Here is a 22546-nt window from a genome sequence, read left to right on the forward strand (position 1 = left end):
CTGCTGAAGTTTGAGACTCTCCAAGAGGTGGCAACATCTCTCAGCAAGAAGAATTTCAAGAGTCCAGCTAACGTCCCGGTCGAGGGAAGTGGAGAAGCTGCTACCGGCGCCCCGACAACCTACTACAAGTATGCAGTCGTTGCCTCGCTTCGGCAGTTGGGTCCAGTCCAGCTGTTGATAAGTATAATTGGGAAGGGCTTGCATGTTGTAGTGTGAATTCAGCTTTAGATTTAGTAATAAAGACTTGTATAAACTGAACTGGTCTCGGTGTGTGTGCGTGTCTAATTTCTTTCAGTAGATCGAACACTATGACTAATCTAAAACGAACAAAGTGAGAGGTACAAGTTTACCCGAGACAATTGGCGCTGCGAGCAGGGTTGGTCTCAAGATGTTTCACCGAAAGAAAGAGGTGATCCCTGAGCAGTTCTTGATTCTGGGATGGACTTCCAAAGACGATGGGTTTGGCATGTTGGCCAATACCCTGTCTCTGTTGGAACCATCCATTAGTTGGGATGAGAAGTTAGACCCATCAAGTGCACCTCTGGGAGAGCGGGTTGCCACTCTCCTTCGAGAAAGTAAATTTCCTGGTAAAAAGGGGACGCTGACGGACGGTTTTTGGCTGCTGGCCACAGCCTTGTGCCACTCCGTTCAGCGTGAAGCAGAATTAGTTCAAAGGGAAGTAGAATATCAGCACAAGAGAGAGCAATTAGAGGAGGAGCGCTAGAAGCCATGCGACAATGCTGTTCCATGATGAGCGAGATTGTTCGCACCAGTCGGGACCGAGCCAAAGAATGGGAAGATGAGCATGTCCAAACGATCTGAGCTTGCCAATGGTGGTGGAAGCTGAAACATTGGGGGCACTTAAGAGACTCTAAAGCCCCTTTCACACTTGCAAGTGGTCCCAGGAATTAACGGCCAATCGGCCTAAAAAGGGTCTAATGTGGAATGAAAATTGTCACAATGCCAGTGTGAGAAGACATCATCTCACACTGGGGATTGACGGCCTTGACCCCGAGTGCAATCCCCAGCATCTGCAGACACCAGTGTTGCAATCAATTAAGTGTAGAATGGGCAATTGCATTCAAGGACAGAAATGACTCAAGTCTTTGTGTGGGTGCAGGAACGTAAAGAAAGAAAAGATTAAAATTAAGGTATAAACTTTGCTGTGGGAAAGTCACAGCGGGAGAGAGAGAGAAATAAATTGCAATAGCGGACAGTTTTTAAGCAGCGTCGGAAAGTTGGTAGCACTATAGTGCACAATTTAAACAGCACGGATACTCAGTGAAAGAGATGAATCCATGGACCGTCACTGGCCCCTTTCCCACTTGCATTTGGTCCCAGGAATTAACAGCCAATCGGCTGAAAGAGGGTCAAGTGTGTGCAGTGAACTGGAATTCAGATGGCTGGCTCCTCCCTTGGCTCCACTCTCACCTACCTCAATATAAACCCTGGTTTTCCAACCTTACCTCAGATTCACCTGAGGACTATTGTGTCTACCGGCCATTGATTGTAAGCTTTGAAATAAGGGCCTTGAGGAAGTTTGGGAAAGCACCTGCGGCCAGATTTCACGGCTGGGAAGTCTTAGAACTTTCAAATAGGAACGTTTTCTTCGTGTGCATCTCAAAGATCATGATCAGCTTCCCGGAAGCTTGCTGCCTTATTTCCAACTCCAGCCAATACTGACACTGAACCCACCACTGAGGTATTCGTCGATGACGGCATCACTTGCCCTTGAAGCAAACCATGCTCTCCATTTCACCTGCTCAATGAATGCATGACTTGTGCTTCCAACACCTGGTTCTCCCTCGAGATGGAGAATTGCTCCATTGATCATCATGTCGACCCCTTTGCTAGATGCCCAAAGTGCAGCCTTCTGGAAATCAAATATGGGATGGAGGTGCACATCAGGAGCGGTCCGGCCGTTGAGTGCCATGGCGTCGAGAGCTTTAAACCTCCTCGAAACCTGCACACGAGCTTTTGTTGGTTTCCTACCTCTGCAGTCGATTAAAGTGAATGCACCCTTCACCATCTTTAACATTGAGCTTGAGGTGATTGGGGGTGTTTGATCAGAATACCACTTCGCCTCTCTGCCCGACTCTGCTGCTAGACCCCTCATACAGAGACTGCAAGTTCAGGAATAGAGTACAGCATTGGGAACATAGTCATCAGCGACGTGCTTATGCCCCCACCTCCACCCCCCACCCCCCCTCCACCCCCATCACCCCCACCCCCATCCCCCCCACCCCCCCCCCACCCCCCCTCCACCCCCCATCCCACCCCCCCTACCATCCCTCCACCCCCCACCCCCCACCCCCCCCTCCACCCCCACCCCCCCTCCACCCCCACCCCCCCTCCACCCCCACCCCAACCCCAAGAATTATTGATTTGTCTGGACGCAGCGTTCGCTCCAAACAGGGACCTTGGGAGGTCAAAGGACACTATCCGTTTCCAATTCCCCGATCAATCGCCTCTCGGTTCCGGAAACTTGAAGGAACTCCCCATCGACAGCTCCGTCGCAGGCGGGGCGACCCGCGCAGGCGCGCAAGCTCCTGGGGTCCGAGCCTCTGACGTTGCGGTGGGATGACGTCAGGCGCGCGCAGCCCGGCTGCCGCAGCGATTCCAGCGCGGACCGGATGGCCGCGGCGCTCGGTGATCTGGCCGCACCATGACTGTGGGTCACCTTTCATTCCCTCGGAGCCCCCGCCCTGTGGTCACAGGGTGACCTTCCCGGCGCGGGCTGGACTCGAGAGGGGGAAGGGGCCAATGTCCCACCTGGAGCAAGTCGCGGCGGCGGTGAAGTGGACGCGATCCAGCGGCGCCCGCCGAGCCGCTGTCCTGGCCTTGGCCGCTTACGGGGCCAAGCGGTTGTATCCTCTGCTGCTGCAGCAGCATTTCCACGGCAAACTGCGGCCTGGGCCATCGTCGCCCCGCCGCACGGCCAAGGCGGCTCCGGCCGTTGACGCCGAGTTTTGTCAGCAGCTCCTCTCTCTGGGCAAGATCCTCTTCCCCAAGCTGCTGACCAAGGAGCTGGGCTTGCTCTGCCTGCACTCGGTGGCTTTGATTTCCCGGACGTTTCTCTCCATTTACGTGGCCGCGCTGGACGGGAAGATCGTGAAGACGATCGTTGAAAAAAAACCCCGAAGCTTCGTGCTGAAGCTGGTGAAATGGCTTCTGGTGGCCATCCCAGCCACGTTTGTCAACAGTATGATCCGGTACCTGGAATGTAAGTTGGCCCTGGCATTTCGCACTCGCCTGGTCGATCACGCATATCGCACGTACTTCACCGACCAAACTTACTACAAGGTGAGCAACATGGATGGGAGGCTGGAAAACCCTGACCAGTCACTGACAGAAGACATCTTGATGTTTACCCAGTCCATCGCACACTTGTACTCCAACCTGACCAAGCCCATCTTTGACGTGATGCTGACCTCCTACACCTTGATCCAGACTGCAACTTCGCGGGGAGCAAACCCCATGGGACCCACTCTTCTGGCAGGCCTTGTCGTCTATGCCACAGCCAGAGTATTACGAGCCTTCTCACCAAGATTTGGCAAATTAGTGGCCGAAGAAGCCCAAAGAAAGGGATATTTAAGATATATCCATTCACGGATTATAGCCAATGCAGAAGAGATTGCTTTTTACAGGGGACATAGGGTAAGGAGAGCTGGTTCTGTGAAGCTGAATTATTTGTACAGTTGTGAGATCTTTGAGCCTTTTCGGTTTCTGTTTGGTTTTTTTTGTTTGTGGCTTGTGCCTATTGGTAATTTGAGATGGACACAATATTTTCAGGGTTGCATCACAGAAATGTGTGTTTATTCCATCTTGCTGGGATCTCTTTTTTTGTGTGTGGAGAGGCTACTACTTTTTCATCAAACTGTTTCTCCACTCCTAACCTTTCAGACCTGGATTGGAGATTTTATCAGATGGTGCAGGTGGACGTCACTTACTGGTGTGTGTAAGTAAAATTGTAAATTTAATGAGTTTTGGATATTCTCAATCTAATGCTTTAAGGCTGAATATGAAACAAAACATGTTAATCATTCGCAATTCCCATCAGACCATGCAAATCTTATGAGAAATCAAAAGGAAATCTCTTGTGCTGTTTTCAAAAAGATATTGTACATGTTGTGAATCAAAAACAAAATATTCGAAGCGTGCAGCTGTTTCGAAGCACCCAAGGGGAGAATGGAAAAATAGTTTTTATGTGTGCACTTATTTTCAAAAGCATTTAATTTCTTTGACTTCAGCAGAGCAAGCTTGGAATCAGTAGTACCAACCTGGAAATTGGAAGGAGGCTAGGGAATGCCACACTCTAACTGATTGGCAGATGGGTCCTGAAGTATTGATTGATGATCTTGTCATTTGATGAATGGGAGATGGAAACATCTTTTGAAGTTTGAAGAACCGTTTGAGTTGAGGCTGAGAACTAATTTCTAAGTGTGATGATGTAAATTGTTCACATGGATCAAGCTTTACTTTAAAATGAATCTTGGGCTCTTTGTTAATTTGTAGATAGAACAGCAATGTGCTTTATCCATATAATTCATCCTTATCCCACTTTAAAATGTGGTACTGTTAGAATTAAGTGGAATGGACAAGTATTTAAAAAAAACATTGCCGCAGCAATACAGTAATTCTTTCTTTGTCACCCTAGAAAATTAGGCTTTCAGTTGTTCAATGTCAGGTACTCTTAAATTGACAGTAATTTTGCAGTAAATCTCCAGATCTGTCTGACAAAGGGAGCACTCTGCAATCTTACAGTGGCTGAGTTTCATGTAATGCAGTTAAATGAATAATTAAATCATGATCTAAGATTGCTTATTAGCTATTCTAGAAACACCTTAAGATCAGTGCTCACTTAAATTAAGAGTTGAGTTTTTATTACATTTGTATACGTAGATCAATCCTTTCTATGCGATTTACAGCCAAGCAGATAATTGCCAAAATGTGATCAATAACATTGGGACCTCAACTAACATTGGTATGCTGTCACTCAGGCATGCAGTTTTTAATCCTTGATTTTTTTTATTGCTTACTTTTGTTCAAATAAATACAAGCTTTTGCTTTAAGTAGTCTGGTGAGGAAAGATGAAGTTTTAAAGCATATTCATCCTTTATTAGCAAAGGGAGAATGATTATAGGCAGTACGAATTCCGTTACCTTGGTCTGTCTTTAACTCAGATTTGTATTTAAGTTGGAACAAGTACATACAGTCCTTATTTAATGTGCGTTCGGCAAATGCTTATCTTACTATGTAGCTTATTTAGTATATATTTTACCTTTCATTGCATATAAAACACTTCCTGACACCAAAACATTTTAAACATAATACAGTACATAATAAGCAAATCTAAGATTGATCTCTAAGCAAAACAGATTAGAGTTCTATATGCAGTCTTTGATGACCATATCAATGTCATAAAGTAAAAATAATAAATCACATCAGTTTTATTGGAAATTCAGCCCCCACATATGAAGTGCTGGAAGCAAGGGGGTGGGTGGAGGGAGTCTGTATGGATCATATTCTGTTTAATATTCACTATATTTAAAAAAAACCCAAGGATCAAACCCTGGAAGTTACAGGATGGTGGCCAGTATTCTCGGAATGGCACACTGGTAGCAGAAGAAAACATTTAAAATTCAAGACCCATCAACAAATGCTATCACTTAGAGTGTTAACAATGCTAGTTTGGAGTACAAGTTTTTACCTCTCAAAGGCGCTAGCTAACAAAATTAGCAGTTTTATTTGGGTGATTTACAACATGGAAAACTGGAACCAATTTTTTTTCATTTGTTTCAGAAGTTATCCAATCCAGTGGGATTTGTGGTGGCTGCGTTGGAGAGAGTGGGGTGGCGGCCGCATCGTAGTGGGGTGGGAGGGACCGCATCGGAGCAGTGAGCAAGGGGGTTGAGGGTGACCGCGCCAGGGCGAAAGGGGGGGTGGGGAAGGGGTGGGACATGTTAGAGCAGGGGATGGGGATCGCATCGGAGCGAGCGGGAGAAGGCACCACTTTTGAATTTGTACTCAACCATGCTCGGACTGGAAGTTGATGCCATTCTACTTGCCAGTTTGTAATTATGGGTTGTTCATAAATCAGACGTCTTCAACCTGGGGACTGCCTGAATGCTGTCGAAATGATTTCCTGACCTTGATATCTGAAAAAGAGAAATTCAACAAATCTTAAATTTTATCTCTATGTCTCAACAAGATGCTTCATAAAACTTGGGAATAAACCTTTTGAAGTAAAGAGGAAGTACAATTAAATGGCTATTTGAAAAAAATTAATTTAGGGATACAGCGTGGTAATCGGCTTCCGACCTCCAAGCCCACACCACTGAAGTACAGCTAAGTGACTAATTATTAGCCCTGTATGTCTTTGGAATGTGGGAGGAAACCCACATAGACAGGGAGAATGTACTGACTCCCTTCAGACAGCACCAGATTGAAACCTGGGTCGTTGACACTAATAGTTTTATGCTAATCCTGCTGTTCTCGACTGAGATAATACACAATAAATTGTTTAGTTTAGATGCACTGTTTAGTAGTTGAGGGAAGCAAATTTGTCCCATGTGCAGTTTTGGTCTCTTATTTTAGAAAGGAATCGTTAGATTGGAGGAAGTCCAGAAGTGATTCCTCTCAGCTAATTCTTGGGATGAAAGGGGTTGTTTATCATGAATGTCTAAAACATTGGAGTTCAGAAGAATGAAGGATGAGCTTATTGAAAATGATAAAATGCAGTCTGGATGACAGGTTAGATGTTGAGTTATGTGAGGGGAATTCTGGAATTCTCTACCTTGGGCATTTTTGGAGGCTAGATGAGAGGTGTTTTAAAAAGACAATATATATTTTTTTGAGAAACATTGGAGACTGGGTGCAAAAGAAATGATGAACCTTGGACAGATCAGCTATCATATTGAATTCAGTAGAGTGGGCTTAAGGACTACTCCTCTTACCTTGTTTTCTTGTGGAAATGATAGAAGTTTTGGAGTAATTTTTCAAGCCATCTTTAAAGCAAAAGTGATTTCCTGTCCCTGACATCCGGAAAAGAGAGAGGATTGTAAATGTTATGCCATCCTCAAAAAAGGGATAAAACATTAGCAGGCTGATCCAGTTATGCTAATAACTAGGTACAGAATTTTGAATTCACAATTCACTGGCCGCAACTCATAAATTTGAGGGGGGGGGGGGAAATCCCTAAAAATAATTATTTTAACTCTATTTCTTGGTGCAAGCATAAATGACATTGCTTTGTGTTAATGTAAAATTATGATACAGATAGCTTTCTTGGAACACAACCCTGTAATGTCTTCTTGCAGTTTGAAAACTGCTTATGGGTGTTGATAAGAAAAAACACAACTCACTTGGAGCACATTGGGTCATTAAGAGGCTGTCAGCAGAGACTTGAAAAAGGCAAATTGCATGACTAACCTAATGTAGTTATTTCCATGAACTTGTTGCAATGTGTTCCATATACAAACATTGAAAAGGCTATGATTGAGGAGCACATTTGTTTGGAAAATAACTGGATAAATGGCATGTTGGACATGTGTATTTAATTGATGCCTGGGTGATGGACAGATACTTTTGTCTTCTTTGGCAGTCCCATAGGATCAAGGATCCAGTTCTACAGTGTCTGAGGTGACTGAAATCTGTAATTGGGGCAGGTGGTGAGTGTCAGACAGAAATGGCACAGAATATGCCCTTCAGTGTAATTTGCCCATGCTGACCAAGTTGGCATTCTGCCTGCATTTGATCCAAATCCTTCCAAATGCCTTTTGAATGTGATATCCACATCCATCAGTTTTCTCCTGATATGGAGCACCCTCTGTATGGAAAAGTTTCTCCTCAGGTCTCCCTTGAATTTCTCCCTTCTCACCTTAAATCTATAGCCTTTAGTTCTATAATCATCTACTCTGGTTGTTGGTGGTGGGGGGGTGTAGAGGAGAAAGAGACTGTGAGCATTCACTTTATCCATGCTTGTCATGACTTTGTAAAGGTCAGTCTTCAGCCTCCAGGGAATAAAGACCTCACCTATTCAACCTCTCCCAATAACTCAAGCCCTCCTGTTCTGTCCTTATGAATCTCCTCTACATCCTTTATTATTGAAATCCATTCGATTGTTGCGTCCAGAATTGCACACAATACTCCAGGTGTGTGGTCTCACAAATGTACAGCGCTCACCTGGCCCCAACATTTGTACTCTGCCTGATGAAGACAACAGTCCAAAATGCTGTCGTTTTCATTTTGTCAATCTGAGTGGCCACTTTTGGAGAACTATACACCTGTAACCCTTGTTCTCTCTCTTCTGAAATACTTATAAAAGTAGAATCCTTTTCCTTCTGTTGTACTTCATTCAGAGTTAGTGGTGGTGGCAAAATTATTTCAAAGGTCATGATGGCAGAATGTCCTTGGAGGGGTGTGTCCCGATGTTCCAGATCTGAATTTCATATTGTGGAGTAGAAATTGCTTGAGCAATAAATTTTAAGTGTGATATAGTTGTTTAATTGATAATGCCGATCAATAACTAGCCTCTATGGATATTATTGGTACAAGTGGAAGGGTGTGAATATTTAATACACGAAAGTGCTAGAGAAACGCAGCAGGTCACAGCGTTCTGTGAGCAAAAAGATGGATAACCAGAGTTTCGGGCCTGAGCAGAATAAGGCCATTTATTCCATCGTCTGCTTCACCATCAAGTCATCCTTTCAACCCCATTTTCTTGCCTCCTCCCATATTCTTTGACACCCTCACTAATCAAGAGCTGATCAACCTCTGTTCCTCCTCTTGCCCCTCTCTGTCAAGGTATGAGCAAAATGCAGGTAAGTGCCTGAATAAAAAAGCAGAGAGGGGCAAGAGGAGGAACAGAGGTTGATCAGCTCTTGATTAGTGAGGGTGTCAAAGAATATGGGAGGAGGCAAGAAAATGGGGTTGAAAGGATGATTTGATGGTGAAGCAGACGATGGAATAAATGGCCTTATTCTGCTCCTCAGACTTGAGAATAAAGTACTGTTCTGGGCACACCATGTGAGGAAAGACATCTTGAGTTTGGAAACAATATATGGTCAATTGTGTCTCACAAATTTCACTGACTCTTCAAGTCAAGTCATCTTTATTTATTGTTCATACCAGCTTGCACGGTAAAGACGACATAGCATTTCTCCAGGACCATTGAGCATATTTACATAAATACAAGTTAGAATAGAAGTTAAACATTAAAATATTGACATATGCAGTAAAAGTCCATGGTTCGCTATCCTTTTCAGGGTTTTGCGGTATGAGGTGGTACAGCTTCCAAACCAGGCGCTGATGTAGTTGCACAGGATGCTCTCAATACATCCTCTGTAAAATGTAGTGAGGGTAGCAGATGAACTTACCTCAGCCTTTGCAGGAAGTTGAGCCGCTGCTGGGCTTTCTTGGCTAAGGAGCTGATGTTAAGGGACCCGGTGAGATTTTCTGCCAAGGAGCTTAATACTCTTGATGACCTCAACAGTGGAGCGTCAATGGTCAGCAGAATGCAGTCCTCCCGGGCTCTCCTGAAGTCAACAACCATCTCGTTTCTTTTAATGTTCAGGTGGTTGCCTCTGCATCAGTCTGTTAGTGACTACCTCATCTCTGTACGCTGTCTCATCATTCTTACGAATCAGGCCCACCATGGTCATGTCGTCAGCGAACTTGATGATGTGGTTCGAGCTGTGTTTAGCTGCACAGTCATGGGTCAGCAAAGTGAACAGCAGTGAACTAAGCAGCCCTGAAGAGGTGACCAAGAAGAATGATGAGGGGAGGATAGTAGATGTGGACTACATAGACATTTGCATGGGTCTTAATGAGGTCCTGCATGGTTTGCTGGGGTGAAAGCTCAAATTGCAATGGATTCAGGGTGAGCTGGCCAATTGGATTCACAATTAGCATCATGGTAGGAGACAGGCTAAAGTGAAAATTTGTTACTCTGATTGCAAGCCTGCAACTCGTGGTCTACTATAGGGATCAGTGTTGGGGCACGGTTAGTTATCTGTGCTGATGACTAGTTAGCATGGTTAGGAAATTTGCAGTTGACACCAAAGTTGGCAGCTTGGTTGGCATAGCGGTTAGAGCCAGTGATTGGAAACGGACCAGGGTTTGATTCCTGCACTACCTGCAAGGTGTCTGTGTGGGGTTTTCTCCAGGGGCTCCAGTTTCTTCCCACCATTCAAAAGCGAATCTGGTGTGTAGGTTAATGGGGTATAAATTGGGCGGAGTGGACTTGTGGGCCAAAATGGCCTGTTACCATGCTTTATGTTTAAATTTAAAATTTGGTGGTATAGTGGACAGTGAAGAACGACTTCGAAGCTCACAACAGGATCTAGATCAACTGTGAAAATGGGCCAAGTGAAGCTAGAATTACTTTGTTTGAAGCAGATTTAGAGGCAAGCAAATACAAGTATGAAGGGCCTTGGCAACAAGTAGGGAGAAATAATTCCTCTGGCTGGTTGGTTGATATCCAAATGAGATAGCTTTAGCGTAATTGCAAAAGTGGGGATGAGGGGGAATGTAAGAATGATTTTTTAAAAATAATTTTTTATGATCTGAAAAGGTGGAGCAAGTAGACTTTTGAATGGAAATCGTGTTTTAAAGTCAGCTCCTGCTGCAAGAAAACAGACATCAGAGAGCCACAGAACCATTAAACATGCAACAGTTTATTTGTTCAACAGTGGTAATGCTAGCGGGAGTAAGGGAGCACAAGGACTCTTTCCAGGTACGGAGTCCTAACTCAAAGAACAGTGTCCAGGTGCTGATTATGTAGCCATTTGGACAGATGCTTTACAACTTCTCACTAATTAAGAACAGCCTTTCACATTTGTTCATTAATTGGAGTTGGTAGCAGTTCCCTTCATCAGTCAACCTGTAATTCACAAAGACTTTGTTATTCTTATCTCTAATCTTTCACTCCTATCCTGTCACAGTTAAGGACATCTCTGCAGCTAGTCCTCTCATCCTGACACTGATGACATTGTGAGCCTTTTCACATTGGCAACCTGTTAAATAGGGCATGTGAACAACCTGTGCTGAAATACTGGGAAGGCTGTTCACACTGGACCATGAAATCCTGGGTCTGCACACCCTTTGGAGCCGAGTCGAAATGGCATTTGTCAATTTGTACCCCCTCTACTGGGTTTGGAGCATTCACACTGGCAAGTGAACTGCTAAATTCCGAGTAAATTCCCAGGTTCAACTAAGTCCCTTTCATACCGCCAAACTGGGTTGAACTGGCCAATTTAGTGGCTCCGTAACAGGTAATCTGGCAGTGTGAAAGGTCCCAATCGGGCTCTGACTCTTGATGAGGGGTGGTATCAGACTCCGGCTAAGTTTACTCATTAATCCCTCTGGCAGTGTGAATACGTGTGTCATTAATATTTCACAGGGCAAGCCGGCAGGTTTGTCAGCACATACCTGTGCTTTAAATCATCTCAAGATTACTTGTAATACTTAATTCCATGTAATACTATGTAAATAGTTGTTATCCTCTATTGTTTAGGGAATAATGGGAAGCTGGACTATGGATTTATCTTAAGTTTGAACAGTATGAAGCCGACTGGTAGATTTTCCCATGAACTTTTACACATTGAGTGCGTATGTCTTACGAAATTGTGCGCATTGTTTCCCGATGGTCTTTTATACATTGAGCATATGTGGTTTATTCCCACTACGATTTCACTGCCCGGTGAGTACGTAATACGTCACTCATGATGTCACCGCTGGAGTTGGTGGCCCCCTTTGATCCAAGAGGTCCAGATGAACCAGGTAAATTATGGTCTAGTGTGAATGGCTTACCGGGTACTGCATGCCTGGTAAGTTTATCTGCTTCCAAGGAGGGGTGACGGTGTGAAAGGGGCTAATTGTTAACTCATTTCTATAGCAACAGCCCATAATACTTTGCATTCTCTGTTAGTCTACTTTCGACAGAAAAACCCCACAATCTTTTACATTGCCACATAATCTGTTTCATTGTCCAATAATCCTTTACACATAAATGACAGTTAGACATAAATAGTAAAGAGTTGATTGGTTATGGGTACAAAATGGGACTATGGGACAAGGATCTGGCACAAGTGGATCAAATGGCATCTTTGCACGACAGATTTGCTCAATTTTGGACACTGTTCAAATCTCTTGTTGAGATCAGTGGTGAGCAAATGTGGGAAATGGTTCTGAGGAAAAGTATGAATCCACATTCAGAGATGTAGGTTTGTTACAGAAACCTTGTTGTTTCTTTCTGGAAGTGCCAAGGAGGATTAATGAAGATTATGGCATTATATAAAATCAACTTGCATTTTATCAAGCTATTTGATAAATTTCCAAAATGATAGCTTGATCAGAAAATGAGATCCATGGGAAAATGGTGTTGGAATGAAAACTGGCTTTGAAGAGATTGCAGTTTGAGGTTTTGATGGTTTTGTGCTTGCTGTCAAAAAATACATAATTGGAACAAGAGTAGGTCACCCAGCTGCTCAAATCTGCCCTGCTATTCACTATAATCAGAGTTGATCTTAACTGTCCTCAACTCTTCTGTGTCATTTCCATTATTACCCTCGCTGGAAATAATGAGGGGAGAAGGTGGGGGATGAAACTGGGCTGATCAGCAAGATGGTAGATTGGGAGCTGAAAAATGGGAGGAATGTAGTTTTTGGCTATGGGTGTGATAAGCCAGATGGCGCATACATTGTCGATCTGCAGCTTTATAGATTTTGATAACACTGGTTTACATTTCTGGAGTGAAGAAACTTCTTTTTTGACCTCCAATGGAAAACAAACAATTATTCGTTACTTTTTTTTTCAAACAATGACACATTAAATTTAAAATGCCCAATATATATTAAAAAAAATCTCAAAACCAGGGAAATTAGCATTCAGAATTTGAAAGAAAATATGTGTTGATGATTTAAACAAGTGCAAATTTCAGCAGTGGGAGTTAAAAGGACCAGTCCATGAATCTTCTTTGTTTAATCTAAGTTTATAAATGTTATTTGAAGTATAATATTTACGATTATGACACATGCACTGCATTGCAGGTGTATGTTTCAGTCGTGTTTATTTTGTTTCACAATTATTTACAAATGTCATTCGTCGTTTGTAATTCGAACTTCCTTTATATTTCAAGCATTTTGAGTTTGTCCATACATTTGAAATGCTACATGACTATTTTTGGACGGAATATTTGTGGAGTTGATGATTGCCTTACAGTCTTCCATTTTCTTTCCTCAGGTGGAAATGAATCAGCTGCAGGAAAGTTACAAATCGCTTGCTGCCCAGATGAATCTTATTTTATCTAAGCGATTATGGTACATAATGTTGGAGCAGTTTCTAATGAAGTATGTGTGGAGTGGAAGTGGATTAGTGATGGTAGCAGTACCCATTATTACGGCAACAGGTTTTGCAGACAATGGTAATGAGGCAGATTTTGAAAACCGGATTTAAAATTTTGGATTGGGATTATTAAATAATGATCTTTGATACTATTAAGGAAAAGCCTCAACCGGAATTCAATGGCTTGGAAGGATTGTTGTAAAGTACTTCTTAGTCTCTGATTGTCACAATTCAGCTCAGTCCTGAGGCAAAAGAAATAATGGTTAATCTCTATCACAAGCATGGGGGGGAAAAAAAACTTAATTGTTAGAAGCCACAGATATACAGGGCAGAGATTGGATTTTGTTGTGTTTTTGCATGCTCATTGGAAATTTAATTCATCCTCATCTATCTGCAGCATCCATGTTGAATTTGCACTCTCTCCAGTAAATGGGGTTTTTGTACACCTTGTTGATACCTGCATTATTGAAACTTAGCCAGGCAAGCAGGCAGATCTATTGATTGTAGTCCCCAGTAAATAGCTTTTATTTCAAAAGGTAGCTTTTGCATGCTTTTGTTAACACTTTGCAGTGACAGGTAACTTGACTTGTGCAAATGCTAGGGAGTCATTTTTAGGCATCCTTTGAGATATTTTTTACTTCTATGTTAACCTAAAGATCACAAGATCACAAAACAAAGGAACAGGAGCAGGCCACTAGACCCATCGAGTCTGTTTCATAAAACTACACTAAGCTACTCTACACTAGTTCCAATTTTCGGCCTTTTCCCCATATCCCTTGATGCATTCACTAATGAGATACTTGTCTATTTCTTGTTTAAATACTCGCAGTGATCTGGCTTCCACTGTTGTATGTGGCAGCGAGTTCCACAGATCCACCACCCTCTGGCTAAAGAAGTTCTTTCTAATCTCTGTTTTATATGGATAGCCTCTAATTTTCAGACTATGACCCCTTGTCTCGATTCACCCACCAAGGGAAATATCTTACCCGCATCCACCCTATCTAAACCTTTAAAAATACGAAAAGCCTCTATGAGATCTCCTCTCATTCCCCTCTACTCCAATGAATACAACCCAAGAGCTGCCAAATGCTCCTCGTACGTTAGCCCTTGCATTCCGGGAAGCATCCTAGTAAATCTCTGAGATCTTGAAAATGTTATAAAAACTCAGGAAATCAGGGAGCATATGTGGAAAGAAAAAGCTGTCGGTGATATTTTGGATCCGTGAGGGAGAAAGAAATAAATTAGTTTCGAGTCGAAGAGAAGGAAGGGGATGAATGTAGATAATAAAGAATGTCTGTTGGGACAAATCAAACTCTCTTAATGTTCTCAGGACTTTAAGATCTTTGGTGTGGGTTGCTTATGGTAAGATGGTGCCTCCCGCTTGGCAGGTCCACCTTATCAGACATCAAAAATAAATCCAAGTTTACTCTTGCCTCCTCAATGACTCCCCTGCTTCTCCTATACTCCATTCTCTTGCCATTTTTTTTAACTCTTAAAGTAGCTTGCATCTTAAATGACAGTCGTGGGTCACGAGAGCAAATGAATTGAGAATGTTAGGAGGAACACAAAATGAAGGAGATGCACCTCTTATTTCATGGAAAAATGTTTTTCTTAACTGTTTCCTTCACCCTTTTTTTAAATTCATCCTCATTAATGGGAAGAGTTTTTTCTTCCCTAGAAATATTTGAGTGGCATCTCGCATTCTAGTTTCTTCTTCAGACTATTTTATTCCATATCCAATTCTGCAAGAGCAAAGTCATATCACCCAAGCAGAAAAATGTGAGATCATCCAAAACAGTCAGTTCTTCTAGAAATTTTAAAAGGTGATTTGTAGCTCCGAGGAAATAGTGAGGAATTGGCAGGGCAGTGGCAGAATTTTCACTAGTTAACTGGGAAATGATGTTTAAAGTTCCATTTTACTGCACTTTCTATCAATACAAATGGAAGAAAACACAGGTTTCTTGATTCAGAAGAAAGAAAAATCAGCTGTTTATACAGGTGATCTTAAAACATGAAAATGTATATTTTTAGTAATAAAGTATTTATTATTGGAAGTTCCTGAGCTTTAGGTATAACTTCAAACTTGAAAGATGTTTGCCTGAGTATATACGTGTGCAGTTATCTCCTAAAATGAGAAATAGAGGGCTGAGAAAGGGGGGAAATTCTTGCTTCCTAAACATGTTGAGATAAAGGGTGGTAAAAGAAGCCCCATTTTCCTGACACAGGTTTGACACTATTAGGTTTGCATTGCTGTTGATTGACAGAGCTTTGCGTCAACAGTGAATTTGGTGAAAATAAAGCCAATACTAAACGAATGCATTTGTTAAATGAACTGCTGCACTCGACAAAATTATGTTAATTTTTTTAAATTTAAAGACAGCACAGTAACAGGCCCTTCTCTCCCAAGAGCCCTATTCTGCCTATAAATACACCTGAAAAACCCATAAGTTTTTAATAAAAGCTTGATGGAGTATTTTTCATCTTTTTGTTGTCACTTTCAGTCCATGTCCTGAAGTGCTGTGTAGCAAATCAAAGTCAAATTCGTTTGAATTATGTTTGGAGAAGGTACATCTAATGATACTTAGCAGTAGAGTCAACTCAACAATATGGTAATTTTCACTAATTGTCTTCATTTACATTTATTAGTATTGCTTAGAACAGAGAATAGTTCATCAGGATTTACTGCTTTTCTCAAACCTGTGAATTGTTTATTGCAAGGCATTTAAAAATTGTGACTTGGTCTTCTATAACTGAAAAGAAATCTGCCTCTGATTTTTAAGCAAATAGTTTTGTTATTGTAGCGGCAAATTTTCTATTCCGTCACTTGTTCTTTGACTCGTTCAAACAAATTCGTACTAAAGTTGAGCTGAGTTTTCCAAGGCTTATTAAATGATATTAAACATTGTTAAAGTTATTATCAGTTGCTATACATTGTTACAAGCCATTAGACGGTACTAAAACTTTGTTAGATGTGGTTAAATGATGGCTAAATAGTCAATAGCAATTCTCGGATTGTGTCTATTCTCCATTTCACTGAACAAAGACTAAAAACTAGACTGCATATCTCTTTCTCGCGAGCATTCTATGACCTTCAGAATGGCTGTTGCCAGGAGATGGCATGAAATATGTTAAAGAAAACTACATACAGACAGATGCAAGCATAAAACACATTTTAACCCTTACAGTTTCTTTAGTGTAAATCTATTGAAAACTCAGAAGTTAGATGAAGTGTAAGGTAAGTCCAAAAATATTCAGGAAGTTTTATTGTAAAACCAAGTCTGCTGATACCGTGATTGTAGATTAATGAACTTAGAAATTGTACATATAAGAAAGTTTTGTCCCCTAGTTGAAAATAAGTTGATTATCAGAAAGTAACAAAACATGTTAACTAGAAATTAGATCCAACACTCAATTGTGGTTACTATTTTTAGAATTAAGTCTACGTTTTGAGAGTATATGATTAAAATTACTTCGCTGCCTGGAGTATAATTTTATATGTACAAATTTCACTTTTTTCCCCAAGAGTCAGAAGATGGTCACAAGCAAATAAGTTTGGTTAGTGAACGAACAGAGGCTTTTACCACTGCACGCAATCTGTTGGCTTCTGGAGCAGATGCCATTGAAAGAATTATGTCATCATATAAAGAGGTATTATGCAGTACAAAAGTAAAAATTCCCTAATGGAGTATGATGATTTTATTATTCTGATTGATTAACTTTGCAATTTCCATACATGCTAATAAAATTCAAGCAAATGCAGTTTCTATGATGAAGCTGTTTCTTTAAGGAAGGAGAGAGTTTTTGCGATATTTCAATGTGAACAGGATATCATCATTTTGCTAATGAGATCCATTCAAGACCCTCTTAACTGTAGGAAAGAGACTGTCTATGAATCTGGTGGAACATGTTTTCAAACTCCTATTTCGTCTGGCCAGGTGGGGGGGAGGTGAAGGATGCAGCCTGATTAAGGTGGGATAGGTCTTTTAATATTTTGGCTGTTTTCCAGAGGCAGTGGGATGTGTAGATGGAGTTGATCGAGGGAAGTTTTGTTATATTTGTATATAAAAAATGAGTCTGCAGATGCAGTGATTGAAGTAAAATTGCAATGCTGGAGACACCTAGAAGGTCAAACAGTGTACTTACAAGCAAAAATGCATAATCAATGATTTGGACGAGCCCTTCAAGGTATGAGCAAAATGTAGGCAGGTGTGGGGGGAGAAGAGGCAGGAGGAGCCACAGAAAGGAGATTATGGGTACATAAGGGAGGAAGGATACAACAGCATATGGGGAGGGAGGGGTGGTGGGTGGAATGGCTCTATGAAGGAGAATGAAGGGAGTGGAGAGCTGGAGGAAAGGAGGCAGGTAAATTTATGTGATGGCCTGAGCTGTGTTCATGAGACACTTGCATTAAACAATCAAACCTGTTTAACAAAAGGAAAATGGAATTTATGCTTTTTTTCACTTTTAGGTAATCAAAATGACTCAATAATATTCCAAATGTGAGACTTTCTGGAATAGTGGAGAATCTTTTGAGATGATCATTCAGCAATTTTGTCAGCAGTATTAGACTGGTAGAAATTTCTTCCAGTCAAAGATTGGGATATAATTGAGGTGCGCTGTTAGACAGAATCAGACACACACAAGATAAAGACTGAACAACAGGCTTTAATCTACAAAAAGCAACTCCGTGTGAAGCCTCAGGAGGCCGGCAAAGGCTTATATCCCGGTGGGTGATTGACACCCGACTGGGTGGGGCTTGATCCATTCAGGCCGACTGATTGACAGCCGACCAGGTGTTGTCCTGTCCCCTTACACTTCTGCAGGTACAGAGGTTTCCCCCTGCAGTAGGCTGGTGGCGTACCACCACAATTATCTTGAGTTCTCAGTACAAATTCCTTTTCTTAACCATTGTCATACTTTTTCTCCTCGACAATCATTTGAGGCTGAGCTCTCCTATATCTTAGGTGCACATGCAGAGGTGAGTCAAGAAAGCAGGATGGTTTAAGCAAATGTCTTAACTTTTAAGTCTTGCCATTGAACTCCAGCACTTGTTATTCAATCAGATCTCTGTGCTGCACTAATCTGATTCTCTTGCATCCTGAATTTTTTCAGTTTCATAATCAATAGTCATATCAGTAACTGCCTGTCCCATAAGCCCTTGAATTACCGGTCTTTTGATAATTTATGTATACTGCTGCTTCTTGTCTGTTATCTGGAAAAAATGTATCTCTTTTACCAAGCTGTAATAGTGGACTTATTGTGGCTTGATGACAAACTTTGATAAGCACTGTATAAAGTAGTTTAGAATGGGCCAATTTATTGTCTAAGTAGTAAAGCATTGAAAAGAATTAATAGTTAATTATGCTCAAATCTCCTTTGAAGTGTGACATTTTTCTGAACCATTGAATGAACATGGGAAGTGGGAATATTGCATTTAAATATATATGTCATTTTTTTTGCCAGATTCCTGAGATTATGCATTCTGAAATAAATCTTGCATGAGTCAGAAAATCATGAATTATACCTGAAGGTTTATTGTTTCGTATCCCAACCAGAAAGTGCCAATATTGCTGAATTTCTTTTTCTATAACTTGCAGATCACTGAATTGGCTGGATACACTGCCCGAGTACACAACATGTTTTCAGTTTTTGATGAAGTTCAGAGGGGAATATATAAGAGGTCCACCATCAATCAGGAAATTGAAATAGACTCGAGTGACATAGCTAAACATGGTTTAGATATTGAAGATTCTTTACAACAAAAAGGTAATCACTTGTGAACGCCTATAACATCAGTTTTACTTTGTTCATTTGAATTCTGAAAATGTTGATAAAAGATCTATTGCTACAGAGGAAGAGCAACAAAGTTTCATCAGATATGGAATGTCATGTCTGTCTAAGTTATGTACTGTATTTCTAAACTCTTAAGAATTCTCGACTTCATTCTTTTAGAATAGGGGTGGGCAACCTTTTTTAAGATCCACGTTCCACCTTAAATATTCACAATCCCATAGGTGCTTTGTGATGAGTAAGGGATTGCTTAAGGTGGTGAGTGGAAAGAAAAAGAAAAAAAAACGTTTTAATCATATCTAATTGAGTCGTTATGTGCAAGGTTTCGTAACTCCAAAGGAAATGGGCCATTGATAAATTTTCTCAAGCAATATATTTCAGTAACAACTGGGACTAGAGCAGTGGTTCTCAACCTTCCCTTCCCACTCACACCCCACCTTAAACAATCCCTGACAATCACAGAGCACTTGTGGTAGAGGGAATATTAAAGGTGGAGTGTGAGTTTAAAAAAAAAAAGTTGCCCTCTCCTATTTTAGGAATTAACAGAGTATGTACTTTCCCAGACTGAGGAGGTGAGAACTAAAGGTCACAGTCACAAAGTAGAGGTTAGGCCTTAAAGGAATGAAGTGAGTAAGTAGGTCTGTACTCAATGGTTATGACTTAGGAAATCCCTACTGCATAAAGTTGTAGAGATTTTGTTCTGTGATTTCTTTTAAATTTGAAATTAACGGATTTTTGGATATTTGAATTAAGAGTTTTGAGAAGTAATTCACAGATTGAATTGGTGTGTGATATTAAATGGTTTAATGGATTTATATTTATTACTTATATTTTACTTTGCATATTGCCTGCTGTGCTCTGCCATGAAGAACAAAAACATTTTCTTTCAAAATCAGTTCACAATTCTGGTAATTGAATTACCAACTGTAATCTTATCTAATCTACATCTATTGACTGGAAAACAATTGGGATTTGAAGTCTGGCTGAATAAGATTCACTATCATAATGATTGGGGTTAACAAATATTCCATGTTGGTGAGAATTTTATCAAAGCTCACTGTTTAACCTTGGAGAATCTATTACTTTTGAGTAAATTTGTTCTTGAAAAAATTCCAGAGGGTGTACAGAATCTGGTTCAATTCTTTACATCTAGTAAAAATAATGAAATGTGCAGGAACTTTTGTCACACAATTAGTGTTATTTCCAGGGAGTTGGGTGTAGAATTTAATGGTATATTTTGGATGTGGCTAAAAATGAAGGCTTTGTTTTTTAAAAGTAATGAAAGCTAAATACGGTAAATAAAGACGATGTATATCCGTTAATTGCAATGATCAGTGATGAAGTTTTTTAATGGTTTCTGTTTTCGAAGGGAATTTGATAATTTTGACTTTTAAAGTTTGAACAGAAAACTTGGGTTGTTTTAAGTAGTCCTAATATTTCTGTTAGATGGTCATTTTTATTAATTGATTGTTTTATCTCTCAGGTCATGTGATTGATGTTGAAGTGGGAATTGTATGTGAAAACGTTCCTATTATTACACCTAATGGAGATGTTGTTGTTTCCAGCCTAAATTTTAAGGTATCCATTAAATCCTGAAATAAGTTTATAATGTATTGTTAAACTCTGATAACTTCATCTTAAAATACTAGTTATTTCTCATGAGTGCTTCTGTATAATGCTTTTGATTAATATTGACCTTTGAGCAATTCATTAATTTTTGCATATATTTAAATTCTCTGTTGGAATTATTATTTTGCTATCATTGCAAAATATATGAATCTTTTTGCATTTTATCAGATTTTCCTGACAGGATATACAATTAAAATTTACAAGAGCTGTCTTATCTTGAAAATGAAAGTGCGGTTTTGTAAATGTTTCACCAGAGTGAGAAAAAAGTACATTCAGTGTGTGTTTTTTTTTCATTTTAATTGTGTCATTATTTCTTTGTCGTCCAAGCACTTGATTTTTGTACAGGGATCTAAACTTAATCATTAATGAAGGATTGATCTAAGTGTTATTTAGCAGGATACAAAATGTGATAGTGAACATAATTTAATAAAGAGAAAGAGTAGTCTTACTGGATCAATTTTACTTGCATATTTTTTTTAATGGCTGGTACCAGATGACTATTGCGATTTTTATATGATCAGCCATTGCAATACTTCCCTCTTTCAGTTTTAATGGGGGGAAGAATCTCATTAGTCAAGAATGTGTCCATTTCGCCTTGCAGTAGTTAAGGTGAATCTATGGTATAGTAAAGCATATCATTCTCTACAACAAAACTGATGATACTTTATAACTATTTAAATTCCCCCAAATTGAGCAGAACTGACGATTGTTCTTTAAAACTAAACTGTAAGCTCTGAGATAAAGAAGAATACTTTATTAACCCATCAAATTTGTGGGATTTGTGAAGGGGGAAGTGATGGAACATTTTGTGTCACTTTGGATAATATGAGGTAATACTGACATGGGATTAAGCAGAGAATAACAAAATAAAGTACCAAGTTCCTGTGAAGGTAATGAGAGAATTAATGGAAAATACATTGTTAAAAATTGTATGAAAGATTATAAAATAAACTGTAAAATGAAGATTAGTTTCCAATTGTCATAGTTGAATGGAATTGTCAAGAGATTTGGTGGTAGAGCCACCAGGAGATCAGTGAGAATTTTACTCTGCTTTTACTCTTGCTGTGTTTGATCAGGATGTTTTTCCTATCCTGGGAGAACCAGTAATATTTATTCCAAAGTCTGCATTTAACTGATATAACCCATCCATTATTATTTCTTGCATCAACAATACTATGGAGGTTTGTGAGAAACAGCAGGGAGTGAATTGTGCTTGGTCTTGTGAACCAGCCAACATTTTTTTTCCAATATCTGTTTATTTTTATGGTCAAATTTTCAGTAGAGAGTGACTGTTGCTCTCTAATTAAAGAGATGGTTAACAAGTCTTAAAGATTACAGAATTTATTACACAAGAATCTGAAGCAAAGAATAAAGTGACCAAAATGTTGAATGAATCTTCCTTTGCATCCACAGATGCAATATGAGATGCTGGATACTGCAGCACTTCATTTTTTTTAGTGCTTCAGGTTTGAATTTTGTCTTTTGAGAAATAAGGCATGTTTGATTTTTAAAAAAATATAAACATACAGCATATTAACAGGCCATTCCAGCCCATGCCACACAAATACCCTAATTAACCTACAAGCCCCATAAATTTTTTTTTGAAAGGTGGGAGGAAACCGAGCACCCAGAGGAAACTCAGGCAGATACAGGGAAAACATACAAGCTCCTGGATTTGAACCTGGGTTACTGGTGCTGTAGTGGTTCGCTAATCAGTGCCCTAGCCTTGCTGCATAGCTTAAGGTAATGTATAGAATAGTTCCGTAAGGAATCTTGACAATTG

At 40.4% G+C, this 22546-nt stretch overlaps 1 protein-coding gene and 1 long non-coding RNA gene across 7 annotated transcripts in view; one reads left to right on the plus strand and one right to left on the minus strand.

The window, feature by feature from the left end:
- The first annotated feature begins 2585 nt into the window (after positions 1–2585).
- LOC138748532 (ATP-binding cassette sub-family D member 2) overlaps positions 2586–22546 on the plus strand; it is a 42649-nt gene continuing 22688 nt past the window's right edge. For 3 of the 6 annotated variants that reach the window (XR_011348109.1, XR_011348110.1, XM_069908895.1), the window contains exons 1-5: positions 2586–3657; positions 13243–13423; positions 16868–16992; positions 18942–19110; positions 20618–20712. Coding sequence is in view for 3 of the 6 variants with exons in the window: in XM_069908895.1 (XP_069764996.1) it covers positions 2764–3657; positions 13243–13423; positions 16868–16992; positions 18942–19110; positions 20618–20712 (1464 nt within the window). In the remaining 3 variants the exon portion in view is untranslated. The remainder of the gene's footprint in view (positions 3658–13242; positions 13424–16867; positions 16993–18941; positions 19111–20617; positions 20713–22546) is intronic. The other 3 variants (XR_011348108.1, XM_069908894.1, XM_069908893.1) reach the window with 2 other exon arrangements.
- LOC138748533 (uncharacterized) overlaps positions 10676–22546 on the minus strand; it is a 38315-nt gene continuing 26444 nt past the window's right edge. Inside the window, exon 4 of the long non-coding RNA XR_011348113.1 lies at positions 10676–10882. This is a non-coding gene — a long non-coding RNA (uncharacterized lncRNA). The remainder of the gene's footprint in view (positions 10883–22546) is intronic.

The sequence above is a fragment of the Narcine bancroftii genome, chromosome 13, assembly GCF_036971445.1.
Source record: "Narcine bancroftii isolate sNarBan1 chromosome 13, sNarBan1.hap1, whole genome shotgun sequence".
Taxonomy (NCBI): domain Eukaryota; kingdom Metazoa; phylum Chordata; class Chondrichthyes; order Torpediniformes; family Narcinidae; genus Narcine; species Narcine bancroftii.